At 36.1% G+C, this 26577-nt stretch overlaps 1 protein-coding gene across 1 annotated transcript; it reads left to right on the top strand.

The window, feature by feature from the left end:
• The first annotated feature begins 2591 nt into the window (after positions 1-2591).
• Positions 2592-26572, top strand: LOC149843296 (uncharacterized). Its single transcript, XM_089999707.1, has 4 exons — positions 2592-2671; positions 4935-5049; positions 25188-25402; positions 26143-26572. The coding sequence occupies exons 2-4, from the start codon at positions 4960-4962 to the stop codon at positions 26441-26443; spliced, it is 606 nt and encodes a 201-aa protein (XP_089855833.1). The 5' UTR covers positions 2592-2671; positions 4935-4959; the 3' UTR covers positions 26444-26572.
• Positions 26573-26577: the final 5 nt, after the last annotated feature.

The following is a 26577-nucleotide window of genomic DNA, read 5'->3' on the forward strand; positions in this document are numbered from 1 at the left end:
ACTTAAATAAACTGTTGATTTTGGTCCTAATTGGTCATAGACTTAAACCTGGTTTGTAAGATAGACAACTAAATCCAACTCTAAATCGACCAATGAAGCTGCTCCTAATCTAAACTTCTACACAGTTTTAAGCTAAAGAAAAAGCTTGATTTCTGTGTCGCCGATCACCACACAAAGAAACTTTTCAGTTTTTTAATCACATGAATTGGATATTACCAACACTTTTGAATATTGCACCATAGTCCACAGACAAACTTTCTTTATGTTACATATCCACATAATGGAAAAAAATTGCCCCAGCTTACTAATATTAAAAAAACAAAAACAAAAAACAAGGAGAAAAAAGCCACTGCATCAGCAACTTTATTGCCGATAATTACACAAGACCACTAAATTCCACCACATGCTACTAAAGAAAACCTGAACTTCAACATGAGAGATGACATAAAATTCTCCATCAAAAAGATCTGCGATTCAAAATCTCTCTCCCTCAACATCATCATCATCATTTATAGCATCCTAAAAGGAAGAAAAAAAAAGAAACTAATTTTAACACATTTACATGGCAAAAAAGTATTGAAGAAAATACATACCATTATGATACTGCATGTATGAATTGAGAGGTATATGAACCAAAGACGCTGAAGATGTCATTGAAATGGAAGATTGATGGTGGCATGCCAGCTATCGAGCTATCTCTTGCCCTCTATTTATAAGATCAACCTAAAGAAACGGATAGCTACCTTATACAATAACCACTTTCTCAATTAAGTTTGCATATAATGTATAAAACGATTTGGTTTCCAGGTATCATGGCCATGCAAAATTAACAGAGAACATTAAAAAAAAGGCACGGTTCCACGTTTTTGTGGCTGTTGATCAGTGTGACAAATATCGCGAGATTTATGAAAATCTCGCGATAATATTGTGAGAAATTGCCTGAAAGTTTAAAACGGCAATTTCTCATGAGATTTACAAAATATCGCGAGATTTATGAAAAAACATAAATACCGTGATTTAAACGCGATATTTACGTTTTAAACGGCTATTTATCGCGAAAAAACTCGCGAGATAGAACCGCCACGTTGTAAAAAAGTAAAACCGCCCATCAATTTCCCCCAAACCAAGGGTTTTTGCCAAAAGCGGTTCAAAAAACCACTAGTAAGCTCACCTATAAGAGCCAATTTTTTTTGTTGCTAAGAATTACTATATACCATGTAAGTAACAATTTTTTTTTGTTGGAAAACTCTATGAAGAGGGGCAAACAAATTTTTAATGACACTATTACAACACATGGTAGAGGTGTCATTTTAAAATAAGTTATAAATCATGTAATTTTTAGCACCTGTAACCCTTACCTCTACTTTTGTAATATTTAGAAACTACAAAAGTCAATTTTAATAATTTTAAAAAAGAAAAGATTAAATGTGTCTTTTTTAAAGAGTTGACTATATTTTAATAATTTAAAAAAGGAAAGGTTAAGGAGTTAACTGGAGTCAGGTGATACAAAAAGAAACTCAATCCGTCATGTCATGTGAGAAAAGGGAAGCTTTTAAGTTTTAGGCGTTAACTCCAATATTTGAAAACTGAGGTGGCTATGTGTAAATCCTCCCTACTTTAGCTGCCTATATGTAAATTACCAAAGCAAACGACTGGGCATCATCAACAAAAAAGGAAAAAGAGGCAGTAAAAAAAAACGTAAATATTGAAAAGGAAATAAAACTTCACGCTGTCACCGTCTATTTTTGGCGCTTAAAACGCTCATGGACTCAATTTTTGTTTTACATAAAAGGTCCAGCTCATGTGGTGGGCCCATATTGGATCCTAAACATGGTCCACGGTCCAGACTCCATGCTCTTCAAGCAAGCCTTTGATTAACGTTCTTAATCTTTTTACCATAGGGATGTGGGTCCCCAAGAAGTTGACTTGGCTCTCATAGACTCGTGTAGTCAATATAAAAAGGTATGGAGATTGTCCCCACTCCCCCACCAAGTTGGTTGGTGATCAAAGTTTGGGTCTGATCTTGACTTCCCTAATAGGGTCCCATGTGAACCGGGGCACAGGATGGTTCATATCCGAGGTTTTGGACTTTTGACTCAACTACAATAGTTCGATCCAGGTCTGACCCAGCTTCGTTCTGTACAGGGAGGAGACCTATATATATATATATATATATATATATAGGTCGTTGGCCAGTTCAAACCTGGATCCGATTCGGCTGGCCAGGTGAGTAAAAACTTTTTAAAAAATTAGCCAGCTCGTAATGAGCTTGGGTTCCGCTTGGCTCTTGACGAGCTCGAGTATACCCTTAACGAGCCGAGTCTGAACAGCCCAAGCTCGGCTCGTTTACCAGCCCTAACTAGGCATTCGGATTGGATTAAACTTGTGGTAATTTATCTTGGTCCATCCTTCAAATTGCTCAAAAGAGAAAGGGTCCTGTTTTTAGAACCTTTTACGAGGAGTTGTTTACAAATATCTAAAATTTCCGGGCACCACTGAGAAAAGGAAGTAATAAAGGGTGTAACCCAACGAATAATTAAGGAGAGCGTTTACAATTGGCAACTACTAATCTCTCTCTCTCCATATATTTATGGGGGAACCCTCTTGGATTCTGCGGAATCTGTGCGTGAGTGTGAGTGTGAGTGTCTTAGCCCCCCTTCACATAAAAGAGGTAACCTTTTTCTTCGTTTTGTTGCTTGGGTATTTATTTTTTTATTTTTTTATTTTTTTTTTGTTATTTGGGTGATCTGTTTCGTATGATGAAGTCGTTTGTGGTTTCATTCTATTCTGATTCGATGTTTCTTCTCTTTTACTTGTTGGGTTTTGATTTGGTGGGTAGTTTTTTTTTGTATCTTCTTTTATTTATTGTATTCTTGGGTGTTTGGGATTTGGGGTGCTTGATTTATTTATTTATTTTTATTGGTTTTAATTCGTTTTTTAACATTTTTGTGTGAAGGTTTTAATGGCGATACAATCGTTTTTCTTTATAATATTTTTGTTTGTTAGGTTGATCGTTGATTTTTTTTTTTTGCTTTTTTTCTTTATAATATTTTTGTTTGTTAGGTTGATCGTTGCTTTTTTTTTTTGCTTTTTTATGTTTAAAGCATTGAGATATAATTGAAGAGGTATGACAATACCCAACCTAGACCCTAAACCATTGTTTTATTTTAGTCTCAGCTTGTCCAATAAAATTCCTCTTTACTGGTTCAGTTCATTTTCCTTTCCCAAAATACGTGTTTTTTTGAACCAAATATTCCTTTCTTGAAATAGAAAGCGTATATGGTGTTTTGAAAAATTTGTAATATTTGAAGAAATTTTGTTTGTTCAAATTGAGAGTTTTCAAAGTCTTTCTTCTTCTTGGTAGGTTGAAATATTTCGGATTTTTCTGCTTTTTTAGTGTTTTTTTCTAGAAGTTTGCTTGTTAGATTGTAAAATTTTTGATTTTTGAAGATTTTTTGTTCAAAAAGAGAGTTTTTAAAATCCTTATGTCTCTTAGCAGTTTGAAATATATGGAATTGTCCTCACAGTTCTCTTTTTACCTTGGTCTTGCTCATGGTTAGTTTGCTCTCTCTCTCTCTCTGCCTCATTTTTTTTGGTTTTGAGCACCCCCTGATCTGTGTTGTGCTATTGTTCTTGTTATTAGTGGGTTAAGTTCATTGTTTCTGTGGCATCTTTCCTGTGTTTATCATCTTTGTGATCTTGATATGAGATTCACGACACTTGTGGAGTTCTTCTCAATAATATTTACATCCTTATGAGACATCTTTTTTCCTTTACCGTTTTTTCTCCCATATTTATGGTTTTTTTCATTATGTTGCATTTCTTTTTATGATTTTTTTCAATGGTTACCTGATTTTCCTTTTCTCCTTATTCATAGAATAGCAGGTTCGAATATCAGTGGTCATGAAATGATCAGGTTGCTTTTGTTTTATGGTCATGACATGCTCTGTTTGTAGATGCTAATAATATGTAAACCATGTCAACCTTCATGATTGGATACAGAATTGCGTTGTTTTAGTTTCTATTTGATGTTTTATGTTCCTGATATTTTGGAGTTCCAAAATATTTTCATACTTTCTAACTGGTATTTTTCAGAAGGACCCAGAAAAAAGCTAATGAAAATAGTTGAATATGGTGTTTTCAGCATATGACTTTATGGCTATGTCACATGGATATGACTGTAGATATGGGGGTATGGCCATTCTTATGAACTATTCAACATGACTTGCATGTAAGGGGATGTGGAACAGAAGTCAAAATGGAGTATCCGTGTGACATTGCTTTATAGGCATGTGCAAGTTTGCACTGAAATGCTGATTGAAATACATATTTCTATAATGTGAGAAATCAATGAGATAGATTTTATCAGAATTCCAATTTTGTTCTAGTATTTTTATTACATGAAATTATTTTTCTCATCTTAACACTTTTCTCGTGATTTGAAAGTTTATTTCCAGCACTTTTCTAGAACAACGAACCTATTTAAATTCCGTCAAATATTTTCGTTGTTTGCCAATGTTTTGTACTGTTTATATTTTTGTATCCTGCATGAAATAAAAACGTGTGATTTTTTGTAGCTAAAACATATGTGCATTTGTCTTAAGAGAAATGTTCAGTATTTTATTTTTATTATCTTTCTCCTAGGACAAGCATATCATAGATGGATGACTAATTGTGTATGCTGCTATGCACATTATTGCCTCGTATTTCTGTAGCCACAGCCATGCCTTTGACAGACTTGTTATTTTGAGAATGGATCTTGTCCTTCTGTGTCTGCTCTCCGAGCTGCTAGAGGACAATATTATTTTAAACAGAGATATTCTCTTGACAAGCTTACTCTTACCGTATTGTATTACAAAATGTTGTTGACAGAGTTTATCTGGTATCTTTTCTGTGCACTAAAGCCACTCTTTTTTTTTTACCTTGTTTCCAAGGCGTGGTGCTAAAAACTGTGGCATAATGGCTCTAAATCCTGCACCTATTGCTATTTCAATGGCATTAGTTGGCTCTCTTTCATTCATATTTGGAGTAGTTGCAGAGAACAAGAAGGTTTTCCTTTTCTGGACTTATGGTTCTTTAGTGCTAACCAATTATTTTGTTTTGCTATCTTGCTTCTTATTACACACTGTTGCTTGGAAAGTGGAAACTACAGTAACTTCAAGTGTTTGATATCCAAATGGCTCTATGCTTGTTGATGATTTTTAACTTTTAGGCTATTTAGCAAATAATGCATCTTAGTTAGAAATTAAATTTAGGTGGCATTATGGTGAGTTGGATCATGCATTCAGCTTCGTTAAAATTATTCTATGAAAATATGTTCTCAAGTTATGCCACAACTATTCTAGCTTTGGTTGAAGTTCAAAAAAAATAATGTCATAGTGTCAAAATATTCGATGAAAAGTGTGTTCTTAAGTTATTTTTCTAGTGCAAGATGCAGCAACTATTCTAGCTTTGGTTGAAGTTCAACAAGGATAATTTCACATTGTCATGTATCCCCTTACCTCTCACTATAAAACATGAAGGTAGCATCTTTAAGTGAGGCAGCTAAGCATTGTAATGAAATACAAAAAAATATGCACAAATACAAAGCCACAATAGGCAATACACAATAGCCACCAAGGAAAAATACAAAGATCACTAGTGATACACAAAGAACAAGCCACTAAATGGCTGAGAAACACATAAAAAATAAATAATATTTATTGATAAAATACTAAAGAAAACATTGAACAAATGTGGGAAGAGACCCACATATATATGAGAAAGAGGGAGAGAGGCTAGCCCAACTAGCCTTTGGGATAGTCCAATGGCTAGTTTGACTAGCCCAATGGCTAATTGGGCTAGTCTCAACAGTACAAAAAAATGTCTATACTGCCCCTAATGGGCAATGCCTATTACATAGGTAAGAGCAAAAATGAAAAGACAAAACTTTCCCTAATGGATAATACTTATTACAAATAAAAAAAATTACTTATATTACAATATATAAAATATACATATATTTAATGCATTTAACACCCCCCCTTATGGGAAAATGACTGACAATTTGTTAAGAAGAAAAGAGAAGTTAGCCGATGGCAAAGCTTTAGTGAAAAAATCGGCAATTTCATATGCTGATGTCACACAAGGTTCATCTCTATGTGCTTTGTCTGCTCGTGGAAGTTGTGATTGCTTGCAATGTAGATGATATTTTTATTATCACACCACATCTTCGTAGGTGTAGAGATGTTGATACCTATGTCTTTTAGAAGATTTTTCAGTCATACAATTTTTATGGTATGCAATGCTTAACTTCGGTGAAGGAAAGCGATACTTTCTGTTGCTTCTTGCACTTGAAAATGAGGGAGTCACTAAAAAAATGTAATATCCTATTATAGAAATACGATCATTAGGGTTCTGTCTCTAATCTGAATCGATATAAGCAATTAAATTTAAACAAGAGGAAAATGAGAGGATGCATGACATGACTGCACTCATGTGAACTGAAGTGGATGCATGCTGAAACTGACTGACGTTATGTACGACATATGTTATGTCAGGTCGAGTGATAGACAAGTATGCAAGCAATCCAATTAGTTGTCTGTAAGGCGTGAGATCCTCTAAGGGAGTTTCATCATTGACCTTCATTTTAGCATTGATGACTTCAAGAGTATCCACAGCCTTTTCATCTGCCAACCCAGACCTAGCAACAATCTCATATGCCAATTTCATTTGAGACAAAACATACTCTCAAGGGGAGTAGGCAACTTCAATACCTACAAAATAACTTAGAAAACCAAGATCGGACATATCAATTTTTTATGAACATTTTTAATAAACTTAACTTCTTTTTTATTACTACCAGTAATAATCATATCATCTACATTTAAATGTAATATAGTGATGTTGGTTCTTGCGTTCTTAGCAAAGAGAGTAGTGTCAGTATAGCAAGATATAAAACCAAAACCAATTATGACTTTACTAGAACATTCATATCAGACCTTAGGAGCATGTTTAAGACCATAAGAAGTTTTTTTAAGTTGAAGAACTTTACCTTCCTCAACATTAAGTTCGGATAGAGGGTCCATATACACTTATTCACTAAGTTCTCCATTAAGCAATACATTCTTGACATCTAATTGGTAAATTTGCTATTTTTTAATAGAAGCTATAGGACTTCTAGCTATGGGTGCAAAAGTTTTTTCAGTTATTCTCATATTCCTGATCATACCCTTTGGGTACTAGCCTAGTTTTATATCTTTCTAAAGATTCATTACTCTTGGTTTTAACTTTGAATACCCATGTACGTCCTATGGTTTTCTTTCCTAAGGAAATACTCACAATTTCTTAAGTTTTAGCTCTATGGAGGGCATCCAACTCAACTTTCATTGTTTCTACCCAATGAGAATAGTCTTTGGCTTCTTTATATATAGAAGGTTCACGAAAGGCATCAATAGTAAATAATCAAGCTCTATATTTTGGGGCAAAAGACTTATATAAAACAAATCTATTAGGGGCTTTAGATATACGATCCAATCTCTTAAGGTTGGTCTCATTTATGGGTTAATTTATGGGTTAGTTTTGCATGAACTTATCAAGTGCACATTGGATGTTATTCATTGTTATGTTGGGAGTAGACCAGGGGCAGAGCCATGTTTACGTTAGGGTGGACATGTGCCCACACTGACCCGCGCTTCATAATGGCAATGCCCACCTTGACCAATGTTTCACAAAGGTAGAGCTGGGGTTAGGGTTGGCACTGGTGCTTGACCCAGTCGCCACCCTCCCCCCTGCATCACAAGGGGAGGGCATTACCTGCACGACCCAAGTTCCCCCCCCCCCTCTCCTCGAGTTTTTCCCTAGTCTCTCTCTCTCTCTCTCTCTCTCTCTCTCTTTCTCTCTCTCTCTCAGTGAGGCTCCACCACTCCGCCCTAAGTCGCCTGGTCTAATCCAGGCCACCCAGTTTTGCCTCTACCCTTGACCCCATTTGACTCCCACCCAACACTGCAGCACTAACCCCACCCTGTTTCCCTGTTCTGCCTTCGTCCCTGTCTTCCTCACCCCACCCACCCAGCAGAGGCAGAGCTAGAAATTTAAGTTAGAGTGGGCACAAGTACATAGTGACTCGGGAATCAGCTTATCCACTAGTGACCCGTAGCTTGGGCAGGTCAACTCGGTGACTCTTTTGGGTTTTGTTAACTTTCGATTTTGTATAAAAAATGTATTATTAGTCAACTAAATACTAAAAAGCTAAAAAATGACGTGATTTCTTCTAAAATCACTAAATAAATCAAATAATATAATGCTAAGTTACAACTCAACTATATCTTCTAAAATCATTAATTGATTAAAGGAATTTATGAGCAAAAAATAAATTTATATTTTTGAATGAATTGATGGGCAGGTTATGAAGTTACATGTTTGAATGTTTGATGAACAAGTTAGAATGTGTTTGAATGCATTTACGTTTGTGTTTAAATGTTAGAAGAACTTTATGTTTGTGTTTGAACGTTGAATGTTTGAAGGACTTTATGAGCAGTGAATACATTTATATTTTTGAATGAATTAATGGTTAGGTTATGAAGTTACATGTTTGAATGTTTATGGGCAAGTTAAAATGTGCTTGAATAAATTTATGAATGTTGGAAGCAAGACCCCAAGTTAGAATGGGTTCTATGGATGTTTTAGACTGCTTAGATAAACTATGCTATATAGTCTATAGTTGGAGATGCTAGTTTAGCTGTTAGGTACTTTGATTTCTTGTTAATAAATGACTAAATGTAGCTTAGTTGTAACTTAGCATGAGGTTATTTGATTTATTTAGTGATTTTAGAAGAAATTATGTCATTTTTTAGCCTCTTTGTGTTTAATTGACTAATAATACATTATTTTTATACAAAATCAAAAGTTAACAAAATCCGAAAGAGTCACTAAGTTGACCCGCCCGAGCTGCGAGTCACTAGTGGACGAGCCAATTCCCGAGTCATTGTGTATTTGTGCCCACTCTAGCTTAAATTTCTGGCTCTGCCCCTGTATTAGACCTTTAGCTCTTGAATATTATTGGCTTTGTTAACATTGTCTTCATTTCTAGAAAGATTCAAAGAATCATAGTAATGCAATCATTATGATTGCTAGAATCATTAGTAATATAATCATTATCATCAATGTTAGACGATTCATGCTTTTCCTTAGACAATAAATCGAACAAGGAATAATCAATATTTTCGTTAGTCACATCCTTTTCAAATCCATTTTCATCTTCAAGAAAAGTGACATTTCTATAAATATAAAGTCTTTCATTTTTTAAGTCATAACATCTATAATCCTTTTGATTTTCCCCATAACTAAGAAAAAAGCATTCAATGGCCTTGGGTGATAATTTGTCATTTCTTTCATAAAGAACAAAACATTTACATCTAAGGGAGATGTTTTTTAAAGCGTAAGATGACATTCAATTTATTAAATAGACGGCGGTAAGAGCGGCTTCAACCCAAAAGCTTTTAGGAACATTTTTTTTGAAATAAAAAGAGTTCTAGTAGTCTCTATAATATTTTATGATTTCTTTCGATAAAACTATTTTGTTGTGAGGTTTTTGGGCAAGATCTTTGATGTAAAGTGACATTTTTCTTCAAGTAACATTTGAATTCATTTGATAAAAAAAATTCGCCTCCTGAATCAAAACAAAAAATAAGAATGTTAGATGGAAATTGACTTTTAATTAAGTTATAAAAATCCTTAAAACAAGAAAAGGTTTTCGATTTTTGCCTAAGAAAATGAATCCAAGTATATCTAGTATGATCATTAATAAATGTAACATATTTGGAGAATCCTCCTTTAGACATGATTGGAGCCACAAATTTGTGTGCACCAATTCAAAAGGTCTCTTAGTTTCATAAGTTCTATAAAGAAAAGGTAGAGTTTTCAGTTTTTCAAGTATACAATCTTTGCAAACAATTTCTTTATCATTACAATTATTTTTCTTTCAAAAAAGGAAAATGAGATAATTTAATCCCACTTGGGTGTCCTAGTCTTCTATGCCAAGTTTCAATATTTTTTTCTTGGGTATAATTACAAAGATTTTCTAGGAATACACAGAAAATCCATGTATTATAAATATCTTCTTCTTTGGCCTTTCCCAATAAGCTTCTCTGACTGATGATCTTGTACCAAACAACTCTTAGATGAGAATGAGATTTCATACTCATGATAAAAAATTTGAGAAACCAAAAGTGAATTTAAATTCAGTTGAGGAATAACTCTAACCTTTGAAACAAAGAGATTTTTAGAATCATTTTTTAAGTCTCTAATGCTTGTGATTTCTAAAGAAGTGTCATCAATAGAAGAAACATTAGAAAAAATTTCATTAGTGCAACAATTGGATAGTAGTGATTCATTAGGTGTCATGTGAAAAGAGGTTCTTGAATCAAGGATCCGAGATGTCATACCTACAGGAGAAGAGGATGAGACCGTGACACCGGAAGTAGGAGTAGATGTCTCTAAAACATTGTTGTAGAGCCTTCACCAATTGTGCAATTGATAGATTTTTAAGTTCATCACCTTTTTTATTGTCATCATTGCTTGTTTTGGAGGAGGTGTCTCCAATTGAAGCCACCTTTGACTTTAACTTTGAGCAAGCCGGCTTGATATGCCCTAACTCATTGCAAAAGTGACATGATCTTCCTTGATCCTTCATTGTTTTGTTTTTCAAAGTGTGAAGGTCTATATGCCAATGGTAGTAACACCGAATTTAGAGGCGGCAAGAACGGTGTCATTTGTTTTGTCTTTCTTATCCTTCTTCAATCTTCCTCCCTTCGTATTCAACTCGGTAAGAGTCTCATTGGTAGAAGGAATTTTGGGTTTATGGAGTGGCATCATCCTTACTCTCTCGAACTTGAACTTTATACCATTATGGAACATGAAGAATTGTTCCTTTTTAAGTTCTTGTCTTAGGCGAAAATCTTTGAGTGTCTCACACTTAAGTTTTAAGAGGATAAGTTCTCTCTATAAGAGGGTCATCTCGTTGCAATAATCTCGGATGGATTTGTCACATTGTTTGAACATCATTTTTTTTTTTGAGATTCCACTAAGAGCAATATCCTTTATGGTATACATGTCTCTTAAGAATTCTCATGTTTCCTTGACAACTTTGAATTGAGCTACATTATAAATAATGGGGGCATCCACACTACTCACAATCCATGCCAAAATTTTTGCATTGTCAATTCGCCGCTCTGTGTCTTTTCTCGAACTCAAGTGTGGCAGTGACTTTCTCATCTTCATTGAGGAATTGTGTTTCCATCCACTATCTTTGTGAATGAGAGTTGGGGCTCCATAATGAGCACTTGAAGAGGACTTGAAGCCTTGACACGTTTCCCAAGAAGAGGCACAAACACCATAATGCTCCACCACTAGGATCAAGAGGCTATTGTCTATGACGCCATGTAATGAAATACAAAAAATATGTTCCCAAAACAATAGAAGATGTGCACAAATACAAAGCCACAATAGGCAATACACAATAGCCACTAAGGGAAAATACAAAGATCACTAGTGATATATTGAATATACTAAGAAAGAAGGATAGAGGCTAGGGTTAGAGGAGGTACAACAAACCATAGGAGAGAAAATGTTCTATATCTTCATATCAAATGAGAGCTCTTTAATACAATACAAAGGTCGACCCCCTTGAGACATCAAAAAGGAAAGCAGATGAAAAGACTAATATACCCCTTCCTTATAGGGTATGTATATAATAACCTAATAACTTTACATAACTTTACGATACATTATAGTATACAGACTTTCAATACTCCTCTTTAAACTTGGAAGGGTGTAAAGGAATCATTCCAAGTTTAGAAAAGAAAGAATTGAAATTCAAAGGAGAAAGACTTTGTAAACACATCTGCAATTTGATTCTTTAAGTTGACGTGCTCCAAAGCTATAATCCCATCATCATAAACCCTTCTTGTATAACGGCAGTCTATTTCAATGTGCTTAGTGTGCTCATGAAACTCTGGATTCTTTGCAATATGTGTAGCACTCATATTGTCACATTATAGCTGAGTTTTTTCTTCACATGGAATTCCCACTTCCTTTAATAACCATTGAATCCAAGTAATCTCAGCCACAACTTGAGCCATCACTTTGTATTCAGCTTTTGTAGTGGACAATGCAACTCTTTGCTGCTTCTTGCTCTTCCACGAGATCAAGGAGCTTCCAATGTTTTTCTTAACTCTTTGTCAGACGAAGATGAGAAAAACATGCCATAGTGCATAGAATCTCTGACCTACCTGATGATCCTGAGTACGGCTGCCAAGTGAACCAATCTAGGAGCATTCATAAATTGACTCACTACATGAACTGTATGAGTTATATCTGGTTTGAATATAGATAAGGCTCCTGACTAATTGTTTGTATAATACACGATCCTCTAACTCAACACTATCAATTTCCCTCTTCTTCAAGTTTGCCTCCATAGGGGAATTTACTTGTTTAGAGTCATTTGTCAACCTTGCTTTTACAACTAAATCTGTAGCATACTTATGTTAGGACAAGTACTCTCCCCTAGGAGAGTAGGCTATCTCAAGCCCAAGAAAATACTTCAACTAGCCCAAGTCTTTCATCTTAAATATATTGGCCAACTTCTTTTTAGTCTCTTCAATCTTCTTTATATCATCTCCAATGAGAACCATATCATCTACATAAAGAAGCAATATACATATTCCAAGATCAGTGGAAGACACAAACAAAGCAGGATCATAATGACTGCTCAAAATCAAGTGACCTCGCTGCTGAACTGAACTTCTCAAACCAAGCTCGAGGTGCTTGTTTGAGACCATACAGAGCCTTGTGAAGCTTGCACACTTTGCCTTCTGGATCTGAGTATGCTTGTGGTTATTCCTTATACACTTTTTCTTGTAAATCCTCATTCAAGAATGCATTCTTGACATATAACTACCAAAGATCCCACTTGCGTGGCAGCTACTGCCAGCAGAGTACGAATTGTGGTCATATGAGCCACCTAAATAAATTTTTTTGCAAAATCAATTCCAAAACACTGACTGTACCCCTTAACTACTAATTTGGCTTTATACCTCTTCACTAGCCTATCTGCCTTATCTTTACCTTGTAAACCCATTTGTTGCCAATGATATTTTTCTTTGGAGAAGGTTTTACTAGCTCCCATGTCTGCATTTTTTCGAGTGCATTCATTTCATCAATCATGTCTCTTTGCCACTCCTCCTTTTCTGCTACTTCTGCATAGGACTCAGGCTCAACATAAGAATAGATTAAGGCTAAGAAAGCACAATGACGAAGAGTAAAAGACTTATAGGACACAAAACACGACAAAAGTACAGAAGATCTAAAACTTTTACGTACCCGAGAAGATGCAGATGAAGAATAAACTGTTGTAGGAATGAGATCATGATTGACCACTTCACTTCCCTGCTCTTTCACTTGATCAAAAAATGAAATTTCAATCAAACCTTCACGTCTCCTTGAATAAATCTAACTAATCCTATCTTCTTTAGCAAGAACTTACTTCTCTTGACAACTTTTCAACTTTTCTTCATACTGACTAAAGTATACCACATTTTTCTGAAAAATAATTTGCTTGGATACTCACACTCTCTTTCCAATCGGATCATACCTCTTGTATCTTTTATAACCCTCATCAAAACTAATAAAGCAACATTTGATGGTTTTAAGGGATAACTTGTCTCTCTATCTGTCAGATAGCAAAACAAAGCAAACACAACCAAACACTTTCAACATATCATAGTTTAAAACTTTTTCATATAGCTTTTGAAAGGGGAATATGCGTTTAAGTATTCTGGAAGGCATACACTTTATTTGATAAATGCTAAGTTGAACTGCATCTGCCCAAAACACTTTGGGTACCTCTCCATCAAACAGAAGAGCTCTTGTTGTTTTCAAGATGTGCCTGTTTTTTTCTCAGCTACACCATTTTGCACAAGAGTGTAAGGACATGACTTTTAGTCAACCATGTAATGAAAAAGGTGGAAATACAAATGACAAATCCACGGAGGGATTACAATAAACAAAAGAGATTATGCAAGCAATAGTCCACTATGGGACAATACAACATTCAAATGAGAAAAATCACCAAGGCACACTATGTGCATACAAACACCACAAATGGCACACACAACACAAAAAATGAGAACAGTTACCAAGGCACACTATGTGCATACAAAAGCCACAAATGGCACACACAACACAAAAAAAATATAGATTTTCACTTATGAAAATGCTTAGAAAGCATTGAAAGATACAAAGGGGGAAGCCCCTATTTATAATAGGGCCAAGAGATAATGAGGCAGCCTAATACAACCAAAATGTAAAAATGTTGACAGCCTAATACCCCCAAGAGGTAATGGGGGTGAAAAGAAGTCACCATTCACGACTGGGTTATCCAAACCCAATTCACGTCTATTTAAATTACATATTTAAGCACATGTTCATTAAGTTCATTAATGGCATATTGTAAATTCTCGTTGTTGTGTAATGGGTATTTTCGTACCCTAGTAATTGTAACATCCTATATCTAATGGGAAGCCAATACTGCAGCCTCTGATTGAGGATTCTGCAGCTCTCAGCTCTCACTTATTCTCTTTTTATTTTGTGCTTAGTCTTGTGTATGAGACAAAGGAACACAAGATTTCTATCATGGTATCAGAGCCCTAGATCCAGCCTTAAGGATTGTGACCTTCTTAGCATTTGGTAAAGCTTCTTCATCTCCAATATCTTCTTCTTTCTTCTTATCCCTTTTTCTGATTTTCTCTTTTATTCTTTTTGTCTTCAAGTCAAATCATTCAAGTAACGTGTTCCTCCTTCACGGTTCCTCCATACAAAACGCAACGTATTTCTCTTCCAAAACTTAGATTATCCGTTTGTTCCCTGTTCACGTTTCCATATTGTTACACTGCTGCACGTGTTCTTATATATTAACAGCTTCAGAAAATCACGCAAGATCGGATTTGAATCATTTGATCTTTGCGTGATTTCAAAGCTTCAATAAGATCACGTCATATTCTTTTGCATCTTGAGGACACATCCGACTCAGATTTGGAAGTGATCCTAGATCTGTCTTGTTTTCTATCTATGCAATCTGTTTTGCACTAGATCTGTCTTGTTTTCTATCTGTGCAATCTGTTTTGCACTGCTTGCCTATATTCTCTCATATTCTGAAAGAAAATACGTTATTTTCAAGGTAACGTGCCCCTTTGATTGAGTTTTAATTCAGAACAGATTCTCACTGCATAGTTCTGGTTTCCTGCCTCGGGTTTAACAACAACAACAACTACGCCTTCATCCCAAAACAATTGGGGTCGGCGATATGAACCAAAAAAGAAAATCATTCTAGGTCTTCCACATGAATCCTTCTCCTCCAATCATTTCTATCCAATGCCATGTCCTCGGTGAGGTTCAAAGCATTCATATCCTTTCCTATCACCTCCATCCATGTCTTCCTAGGCCTACCCCGACCTCTTTTAACTAATATATTTTCCCATTTCTCCATCCTTCGAACTAGAGCATCATTAGGCCTTCGCCGAATATGTCCAAACCACCGTAAGCGATTCTCTCTCATCTTATTTTCAATTGTTGCAACGCCTACCTTCTTACGTATCTCCTCGTTCCGAATCTTATCTTTATTATATTTCCACACATCCATCTCAGCATATGCATCTCAGCTACACTCATTTTTTGAATATGATGTCTCTTGGCAGCCCAACATTCTGTACCATATAGTAAAGCGGGCCTAATAGTCGTCCTATAAAACTTTCCCTTCAACCGCAATGGCATTCTACGATCGCACAACACTCCCGTTGCACTTTTCCATTTCATCCACCCAACCTTTATCCTATGATTTACATCTCCATTAATTTCTCCATACTTTTGAATGATAGATCCCAAATATTTGAAACAATCATCCACCGATATTTCTTGCTCACCAAACTTCACTACACTCCCATTACTACTTCGTTGCTTACTAAACCGACATTCCATGTATTCTGTCTTACTCTTACTCAACTTAAAACCTCTTGCTTCCAATGTCTGTCTCCATAATTCTAACTTAGCATTAACCCCAACTCTAGACTCATCAATCAAAACAATATCATCAGCAATCAACATACACCACAATACATTTTCTTGAATTGGTCTCGTAAGCTCATCCATCACTATAGCAAATAGGAAAGGGCTTAAAGCAGATCCTTGATGTAACCCAACCGTTATAGGAAAATTGGTTGTCACCCCTCCACAAGTGCGGACATTGGTTACTACTCCTTCATACATATCTTTAATTATACTAATATACTTGAGAGAAACACCTTTCTTCATCATTGTCCACCAGAGAATGTCCCTAGATACTCTATCGTATGCCTTCTCCAAATCAATAAAAACCATATGCAAATCTTTGTTCCTCTCTCTATTTCTCTCAATAAGTTGTCTAAGAAGATGTATAGCTTCCATAGTTGATCTTCCAGGCATAAAACCAAATTGATTCTTCGATATCATGACAACCTTCCTCAACCTAGACTTAATCACCCTCTTCCAAAGTTTCATAGTATGACTCATGAGTTTTATACCACGATAGTTTGTGCAATCTTGTATATCACCCTTATTCTTATATAGAGGCACCAAAGTACTCTTCCTCCACTCATTAGGCATTTTATTTGTCCGCCAAATCTTGTTAAAAAGATTTGTCAACCATTCTAAACCTTTCTCTCCCAAGCATTTTCAAGCTTCGATAGGTATGCCATCTGGGCCAACTGCCCTTCTTGATTTCATTTTCTTCAAAGCCTCTGCAATTTCTTTCTTTTGAATCTTGCGCATGAAGTCACGATTCATCTCATGAAAAGGAATGGAGAAGTCTCCAAGATCCTGAGCATGACTTTCATTAAAAAGCTTATCAAAATAATCTTTCCATCTCTCCTTAATCTCCTCATCCTTGAATAAAACCCTTTGCGTTTCATCTTTGATACATCTAACCATACCCAGATCCCTCGATTTCCTATCTCTCATCTTTGCAAGCCTATAAATATCCTTCTCGCCCTCTTTGGTATCCAACTTGCAAGCCTTGGGTTTAACATATCAAAAAAAAAAGAGAGGATAGTGGGAGCAGAATTCTTTGATTTTAAGTTTTTGTTATGAATTTTATTAGAATTCAATAGTAACTGGGTTTTTGTCGTAAAACCATTTTCTTATTCCCTATTTCTTCTTAATTTTTGGTTTTCATAGAATATGGACTCCTTTCCTCACTCTCAGTCTGGTCTTTCCTCAAACTTTCTTAGTCAACTCGTATCTGAGAAACTGACCAATTCCAATTTCCTAACTTGGAAGCGACAAATCATACCATTCATAAGAAGTCAAGACCTTTCTAGACATTTGGATGATTCTATTCCTGTTCCTCCAGAGTTCATACCACAAGAAACAAATGGTGAGGGAGATCTTTCTATTACTTATGTTAGAAATCCAAAGTATGTATCCTGGATGAAGCGAGATCAGGCATTGGTTGCCTATATTACTTCTACATTGTCACAGGAAGTGCTTGTGGCAATTCCGGATGACTACTTCGCAATGCAATTATGACATTGATTGGTTCAGACATATTCTCAGGTTTCTCAGGCAATAGTATTATTTTTAAAGAAAGAGTTTCAAATGTTGAGGAAGGATTCCATGACTATCTTGGAGTACTTGAACAAAATGAAGACCATTACAGATCAGTTGGCCATCGTGGGATGCGCAGTTAGCGACAAAGATATGGTTCAACAAACTTTGAGTGAACTGAGATCAGATTATCATATGATGATTACTTCTTTATTGTGTCTGTCAGATTTACCTACATTTGAAGATCTTTGTGCCAAGCTTTTACAGTATGAGATGACCTTGAAGGAATTTTCTGAAGATACTCATGCCCAAGTTGGAGCACACGATGTCCTTGCCACAGGAGTTGTCTATGGACGAAGACGTGGTAGGTTTGATTTTCGGGAAAGAAGGGGTCAAGAAAGAAATGGACAAGGAGGTCGTGGCATACTACCTACACCCAATATTCCACCAAATGGGCAGAGGCAAAGATCAATACCCACTTGTTTTCTATGCAATAAAAGGGGGCATATCAAAGCTAATTGCTGGTTTAATCCTCAAAATAAAGGCAAACAACCAGGGACAAACAAAGGGCCAGATAAATTGAAGAATAGTGGCGAAGTCAAGGAGTTGTTACTATCTGAATTGAATTTGAAAAAAAATGATCAGGGCACTTGGTATGTTGATTCTGGTGCAACCACTCATGTCACTGGTGATGCTGGTAAGCTCCTAACTCTTATTCCTTATGTTGGTAGAAACAATATAGTCACTAGAGATGGGTCTCACTATCGTATTTCTCATGTTGGAAACTCTGTCATTCCTATGTCTACTTCTCTTGCTCTTTCAAATGTCATTTATGCTCCAAATATCAAGAAAAATATTGTTTCTGTCTCTAAGCTTGTAGATGCTATCAATGCTTTAGTTGAATTTACTTCTTTTTATGTTCGTGTCAAGGACCTTCACACGAGGGAAACATTCGCTAAAGGAAAACGACAAGGGAATATGTACGTGTTCCAAGAGAATCCTTTCGCCTTGAAGCTCACATCATCTTCTTCTTCAGTTCCTCCTGAGAATGTTTTTAGTCTTTTTGAGTGTAATAAGTCGAAACTTTCGCACGGTCATCTCGGTCATTGTAGTAGTCGTTTTATTGAAAAGCTTGCTTCAAGCAGCCTTATTCCCAAGTCAAGTCTAAGTTTAAATGTCAATGATAAAAAGTGTTCTAGTTGTCTTCAATGTAAGAGTCATGTTCTTTCATTTCATTCTATTAATAAAAGAGCTTCAAGACCATTTGAAATTATTTGTTCTGATGTTTGGGGTCCGGCCCTAGTTCCCTCCATGTCTGGCATTAGGTATTATCTCATTTTTGTTGATATCTATTCTCGGTATACATGGATTTTCTGTATGAAATGTAAATCTGAAGTTATTTTAGATTTTTCATTCTTTTGTTCAAAATCAATTCTCTGATAATATCCTTTGTTTCCAATGTGATGGAAGGGGTGAATTCTCTTCAAATGACTTTATTAATTTTCTTCGGACAAATGGAATACGTAGCCAGGTGTCTTGCCCTCATACACCTCAACAGAATGGGATTGCTAAACGAAATCATCGCCATATTGTCGAGAGTGCAATGAGCATGATGCATGATAGTAACCTTCCAGTTACCTTCTGGGCAGCGGCTTTTCATTCAACCGTTTATATCATAAACCGATTGCCCATGAATATCCTGGAAAACAAATCACCCTACTTTTCTTTATATGGTGTTCATCCAAATTATCATGATTTGCGAGTATTCTGGTGTGTATGTTATGTTCATGTTGACAGTTCAATGCGACACAAGTTTCAGGATAAGGCCTTGAAGTGCAGATTTATTGGGTATGCTGATGATCATAAAGGGTACAGATGCTATGATCCCGTGAGCAAGCGTATCAAAAAATCCAGGAATATTGTATTTGATGAATTGAATTTTGACTATAATGTTTACACTCTTCCTGAAATTGAAGTTTATCACCCCTGGTTGAACTCTGATCTCTTTTCTAGTGTTGGTGATGTTTGTCCTTCAGAATGTAATCAAAGAGTTGAGGGCAACATGTCTGATGCTATATAAAGGCCTCAGGAAAGTGTCATTTCAGATCCACTCTTGCCTCCCGAAAGGTATAAAGGCATTGTTTACTCTCGACGTGCTAAGGGGACTCTCCCCAATTCTGATCATGAGATGCATTCTTCTTCTATTTTTTGCTCCATCATCCGTTCCCAGAAGATCCACTCGACCCCAACATCTTATTGATCGATGGGTAAGTTATGAGAATTTCACTATGGATTTCCAACTCTTCTTAACCTCTTTAGGTCAGGAAGATCAGCCCACCGCGTTTTATCAAGCAACAAATTCTAAGTGATGGATTGAAGCTATGAATGAAGAAATGGAGGCTCTTCATGAATGTGGCACTTGGGAGATTGTTCTCAGACTACATGATCGAAATGTAGTTGGGTCCAAGTGGGTGTATAAAATAAAGTATAAGCCGGACCGTACTATTGAGCGCTATAAGGCTAGACTAGTTGCCAAGAGATTCACTCGGGAGTAAGGACAAGACTATGATGAAACCTACAGTTCCGTTGTAAAAATAGGCACTATTCGAATCATACTATCATTGACTATTGAGCATCAGTGAATTATCAATCAACTGGATGTAAAAAATGCATTCTTACATGTAACTCTAAAGGAGGAAGTGTACATGGAGCAACCCACTGGGTATGCAGAAGGAAACTCCAAAGAATATGTGTGTAGATTAAAAAGAGCTATATATGGTTTGAAGCAAGCCTCTCGATCTTGGTTTGATAGTTTTTCTCTTGAAATAGAGAAATATGGTTTTAGTCGATCTCTTCTTGATCATTCTCTTTTTATATTCAAATGTAAAAACACAATTACCTTGTTATTGATATATGTAGATGACATCATCATTAGAGGTAACTCTAATGAACATATTGAGCAGGTCAAAGAACTCCTGAATCACAGGTTCAAGATGAAGGACTTTGGTAAACTGCGATATTTCCTTGGAGTAGAAGTTGACAGAACTATTGAAGGCATGACACTTACCCAACATAAGTATACTATTGATGTTCTAAGCAAGGCAGGTAAGAAAGATTGCAAGCCTCTAAGCACGCCCAGTGTACTTCATCAGAAATTCAGTTCCCAAGATGGAGATTTGTATGAGGATCCTATTGGATATCGTAGGATAGTAGGGATGCTTCAATATCTCACCTTTACTCGCCCTGATATTGTCTATTCAGTCAATCAGGTATCTCAGTTCATGCATGAACCGTGTATTGGACATATGAAAGTTGTTAAACGTATTCTTCGATATTTGAAGGGCACTATTGGGGATGGTCTTTTGTACAGAAATTGTATGAATGAACGCCACATGCATGCACTTCTTGTTTACACAGATGCAGACTGGGCAGGAGATCTGGATGAGCGTAGGTCAGTCTCAGGATATTGTGTATTCGTTGGCCTAAATCTTGTCTCGTGGAGCAGTAGAAAACAAAGGGCTATTGTCAGGTCGAGCACAGAAGCTGAATATAGATCAATGGGAGCTGCTACAGCTGAAGTAACATGGATCAAACATTTGTTGACAAAAGTAGGAGAATCGATATCTAAATGTATTCTCTTATGTGACAATCAAAGTGCCATCAACATGTTATTTAATCCTATCCACCATAGTCGTGCCAAGAATATTGAAATTGATCAGCATTTTGTAAGACAGAAAGTTTAAGCGAAGGAAATTGAACCAGAATTTGTTCAGACTGTTGATCAAGTTGTTGACTTGTTTACCAAAGAGCTTATCAATGACAGATTTTGGATGTTGAAAGGCAAGTTGTTCATAGTTCAAAACCATGTACAACTTGAGGGAGGATGAAAAGAAGTCATCATAAGATCCAAACCCAATTCGTGTTTATCTAATTACAGATTTCAGCACATGTTCATTAATAGCATTAATGGCATATTGTAATTTACTTTTGTTGTATGATGGGTATTTTCGTACCCCAGTAATTGTAACAGTGTGTATTTAATGGGAAGCTTTTGTGCATGGTTCATAGATGATTGTACAAGTTTTGATCTTAGATGCCAATTGATTCTCAACCATGGCACAAAAGCTTTTAAAGATTTTAAAAAGATCACTTCTATTTTTCATAAAATATATCCATGTAAACCTTGTTCCATCATCTATGAAAGGTACAAAATAGGATGATCCTTCTTTTGACACAACAGGAGAAGGACACTATACAATTGAATGTACCAAATCAAAAGGACTTTCTGATTCCCTATCATTAGACTTGAATGACAAAGCCTAACTCTTAGCCAATCTACAACTCACATAATCTTTAACATGATTTGACACAACTAACTTGGATTTTGCAAAACATTTCAAGGATACTAAATTTTGCAACCTAGAACTTAAAATATGCTTCAAAACTAAAGCTCTATATCCGGTTTGAACTTCCTTCTGCCCTCATATCAATCCAATCCTTTTCTATGACCAATCTCAATTTTCTTCTTTGACAACTGAGCCTGCACAAGACAACCAACAGAGGAGAAAATGACATTATAATTAAGTTTGGTAATTTGATTCACGTAAATAAGATTCATGGCAATACACTCTAGAAAGATTGAATTTACTATCAAGATAAGAGTCACAAGTAATATAACTTATTTTGGACACAGACATAGAAGAACCATCTGCAGTGCGAAAAATGTCACTATAAGGATGACAGTTAGTTAAGACAGACTCATGAGGTGTCATATGGCATGAAACTCTAGAGTCTATTAGTTAACCAGAGGAAGGATTTGAGATACCTGTGAAAATACCCAGATGAGGAGGTAGGAATGATAGACGTAGAAGGGCCAACGACTGACTGAGCAAGAAGCTGTAAACTGCTGGATTTGATGCTGAATTTCCTGTTAAACATGCTCTAATATCTGAAGTTGTCCACTATCCACCACTCCGCTGCCAACTGATGAAGAGCCACTTGACTGCTCCTCAGACATTACACCCTCACTCTCAGTAGAAGCTGCATATGCACCACCCTTGTTTTTCTTGAGAATGGGACAATAATTCTTCATATGACCAAAACCCTTGTAGTAGTGATACTAAACAGAACTAAGGTCACCTCTTCCACCAAATCACATATCCCCTCGTCCTTTGGTCCTACCACCACCTCTTCCACTCATCTACCTTGTTACAACATTAACATTATCCCCATAGGAGAATGATCCAATAGACTTTATTAGTCTCTTCTATAATTAACTGAGCAATGACTTGGGTCACGGATGGTAGGTGAGAATGATGCAAGATGGTACTCATTGTCCCATCAAATTTTGGTGTAAGAGCCATGAGAAACTCAATAACTCTGTCAGTCTCCTTGTGCTGATCAAGAATTTCCAAACAAGTTTGACATGAAGTGCAAGACACACATTTCGTACACTTCTCACATTTCTTTTTGCCTTCCATCAGTTCCAGTGCATCCCAAATTCTCTGCATATTAAAGTAGAATTCTTTGATTGACTTGTTTGGCGCATACTTCTCAACTCTTGAGTGAGTTGATAATGTCTTGCCTAGTTTTTTTGCCTATAGATTTGCCCGAGATATGTCCAAGCTTCTTTTGCCTCATGGAATTTTGAAATGTTCATAGAAATTTGCGGTTTCACGGATCCAAGAATCCAAGCCTTAACTCATGCATTGTTTATGACCCATTCCTCTATAGATTTATCAAAATCCTCATCAAAAACTTTAGATTTTAGTTTTGAACCATCCAAATAGCCTCCTAATCCTTTTTCATCCACCACTCTTCCAAAAAATCAGCCCAATAATATGCATAGTTGGTCCCATTTAACTTGATTGGGATGATTTCAATCCCTTCCTTCTCCGTGATACCACTCACAATAAATATTACCAAAAAAAACGAAAGGATTAAGCTTACCAACAAAAAACAACTGAGTGCACTTCAAAAAGACAATTGGATAACACAAGGCACAAATGAACACCACAATATGCCAAATCCACACAAATGCAACACAACCTTACCAACTAGATGCAGTTGACACCTTGAAAAAGCTCGAAAATAGCTTACCACAAGCTAAAATGCCCCAAATCTTGTTCAAATCCTCTCCAAAAACACAATACCAATACCACCAAAACCCTTTACAAACCACTTCCACACCAGTTTTACACCCAATAGCTATGACCCAACACTGTAACATAGTGAATTTGAACCAAAACTGCAAAAAAACAGGTTAATGCCAGCTAGAGCAACCCAAAATTTCGATAGAACTCTCCCAAAATGGAAAACAAGAGCACCGAACCACCACAACAATGTTTTTATGTCAAAAATGACCTAGAAGCATCCAATATGGGCCTCAAATGCCCACTGATTCACACAGATTGAGCAAAAACTCGAATTTGATTACTGTTCATGCTCTTTTAAAAAAAAACAGAAAAAAATCCATATTAAATCAACAGTGCCTCCAATGAAGATGATTTTTACACACAAATCATCTAAAATCATGATCTACCTGATGCTGCCTTTAGATGTGATAAATCTCAAATGTCTGTACAACCCGACCCTTCAAAAATGATGTCAGCAGGCCTCCACTTTCAGCTTCAAAGTGAAGCCCTCCTCTCACTACCTCATATTTGCTCTGATACCATGTTGAATATACTAAGAAAGAAGGATAGAGTCTGGGGTTAGAGGAGGTACAACAAACCAAAGGAGAAAACAAATGTTCTGTATCTTCATATTGACTGAGAGCTCTTTAATACAGTACAAGGGTCGACCCCCATGAGACATCAAAAAGGAAAATAGATGAAAAGACTAGTATACCCCTTCCTTATAGGCTATGTACATATTAGCCTAATAAGTTACTTTACATAACTCATGATATACTATAGTATACAGACTTTCAATATGATACACAAGCACAAGTCACTAAAGCACTGACAAACACATAAAAAATAAATAATATTTATTGTTAAGATGATTAAGAAAAGTATTGAACAAATGTGGGATGACACACACACACACACACACACACACACATATATATATATATATATATATATATATATATATATATATACCCAACTAGCCGGTGGGATAGTCAAAATGCTAGTTTAACTAGTTGGATTGGACTATGTTGCCAAAGCACTGTCTGGTGTCAAAGTTCCGACCAAAATGATCCCATCATGAGAAGTCTTAGTGCAAATCCTTCCTTAAAATATATAGGTATATAATGTTTAAGCAACTGCAGTAACATTAAGCGAAGATGCTATTCTATTGAATAACAGTGCTTTGATGGCAATAGTTGCATCAGCAATATCTATGACTGGCTGTGCACTTGTAAATTTTATTTTACATAGTACTCAATTTTGAAAATTGTTCAAGATATTGAAAAATTATTGTTAGATTATGTGGAACAAATGCATTCATTTCTTTCATTCTTGGATACTTGAGTTCATTTTGGTACATACTGCACCTATTTTCATTTTTTTCTTAATTGTTTTTTTGATTAGTGATTCTTTTCTAATGTTGGTTACTAATTCCTGCAGCCAGCAGCTGGAGAAGTAACCACATTAAGGAATTTTGTGATTTGCGAATTCCCAAATGATCATACAGTTGCTTTGGGCAGTTTGTCTTTCATTTTCTTATTCTTTTCAACTGCTCTTGGCATCGTCGCTGTGTTCTACCCTTATAAAAGGAAGCCAATTCCAGCTGCAGGCTTGTTCCGGAGCACCACTCTTCTCGTGTTCTCTGTGATTGCAATGTAAGTGGTCAACCATATTCTTGGAAGTATCTTGCTGTCTGTGCTAGTTGAGGGCATTAATTTTGAACTTTCATTATTCTTCTACTGAACATTTTCTTCCTATTGATTACCTGAAGATGGCCTTTCTTCTTCTCAATATACATACATGCATGTTACATATGTATGTATGTTGGGACCTAGGAATATTTTGTTTCACTTAATTTTATCAGTTTAAAGAGTTTAAAATAGTTTTGTTTGGATGAAAACTTTAGAAAAAATAAACTGTGTTTGCACCATAAGGAAAGCTGTCTCTCTAGTTAGAGATGATGCTGGATGTTTGTGGAGAGGTAGGGGATGACGCTAGAGCTTCACAGCAAGAGAGAGAGAGACATTAAAAAACAGAAACAGAAAAAGAACGACCTTTATTTTCTCAAATGAGGCGCCCTTTATATTTCCATTTATCAAAATTGTAAAACATAAACAAAACATGTTACAGTTTTTTAAGCATTTAATATAAACATAGCCAAAGAAAAGGTTGTTTACAAATTCATCATAGCGCTACTGTATCCAAATATTTGTGGTTATACTATGTTTACTGTTATCACATTATGTTTATAACGGCCTTTGCTTTGGGTTCTCAATTCAGCACCAATGTTAACTATTGATCTGGCAGTGATCCAACTTTGCTATGTGGGCACTTCAATTTTAGCGTCACAAATTCTGTGACATTGTTAATGTGAGTTTCCTGTATGTGGTGCCAGTTTTGTTTCTGTCCTTGCTGGAGTTCTGCTGCTGTGGGCTACAATTACTGAGAGCCTTCATATTGTGCGTAATACACACCATGATATGAGCTATACGTGTCCAACTGCCAAGACAGGTCTCTTTGGTGGTGGTGCATTCCTGGCCCTTGATTCCACTCTCTTTTGGTTGATTTGCCAAATGTTGACACTCAACTCCAGAGCAGACTATGAAGAAGAGGAAGATTCCAAGGGTGACTATGGCCTGGTCCTTACATCAGATATCCCTACTGGGAGGACTGAGCACCAACTTCCCACGGTATAGGTTAGTCAATGAAGTTTGTGAATATTGTTGTGTTGCCTAGTTGGAACTAGAAAAAAAATACAACCACAAAATAACTTGGATGATTCTTGTTTCCCTCATTGCTAAATTAAGTCTGAGACTTTGGCTTTAGTTCT

Source organism: Nuphar pumila, chromosome 3 (assembly GCF_984573655.1).
Source record: "Nuphar pumila chromosome 3, dmNupPumi1.hap1.1, whole genome shotgun sequence".
Lineage (NCBI taxonomy): Eukaryota > Viridiplantae > Streptophyta > Magnoliopsida > Nymphaeales > Nymphaeaceae > Nuphar > Nuphar pumila.

Excerpts from the sequence above, each read along its gene's own strand:
- LOC149843296 (XM_089999707.1), top strand. The coding sequence starts at position 4,960 with ATGGCTCTAAATCCTGCACCTATTGCTATTTCAATGGCATTAGTTGGC. Across the intron at positions 5,050-25,187 it reads TAGTTGCAGAGAACAAGAAG|CCAGCAGCTGGAGAAGTAAC; the intron begins GTTTTCCTTTTC and ends TAATTCCTGCAG. Across the intron at positions 25,403-26,142 it reads GTGTTCTCTGTGATTGCAAT|TTTTGTTTCTGTCCTTGCTG; the intron begins GTAAGTGGTCAA and ends ATGTGGTGCCAG.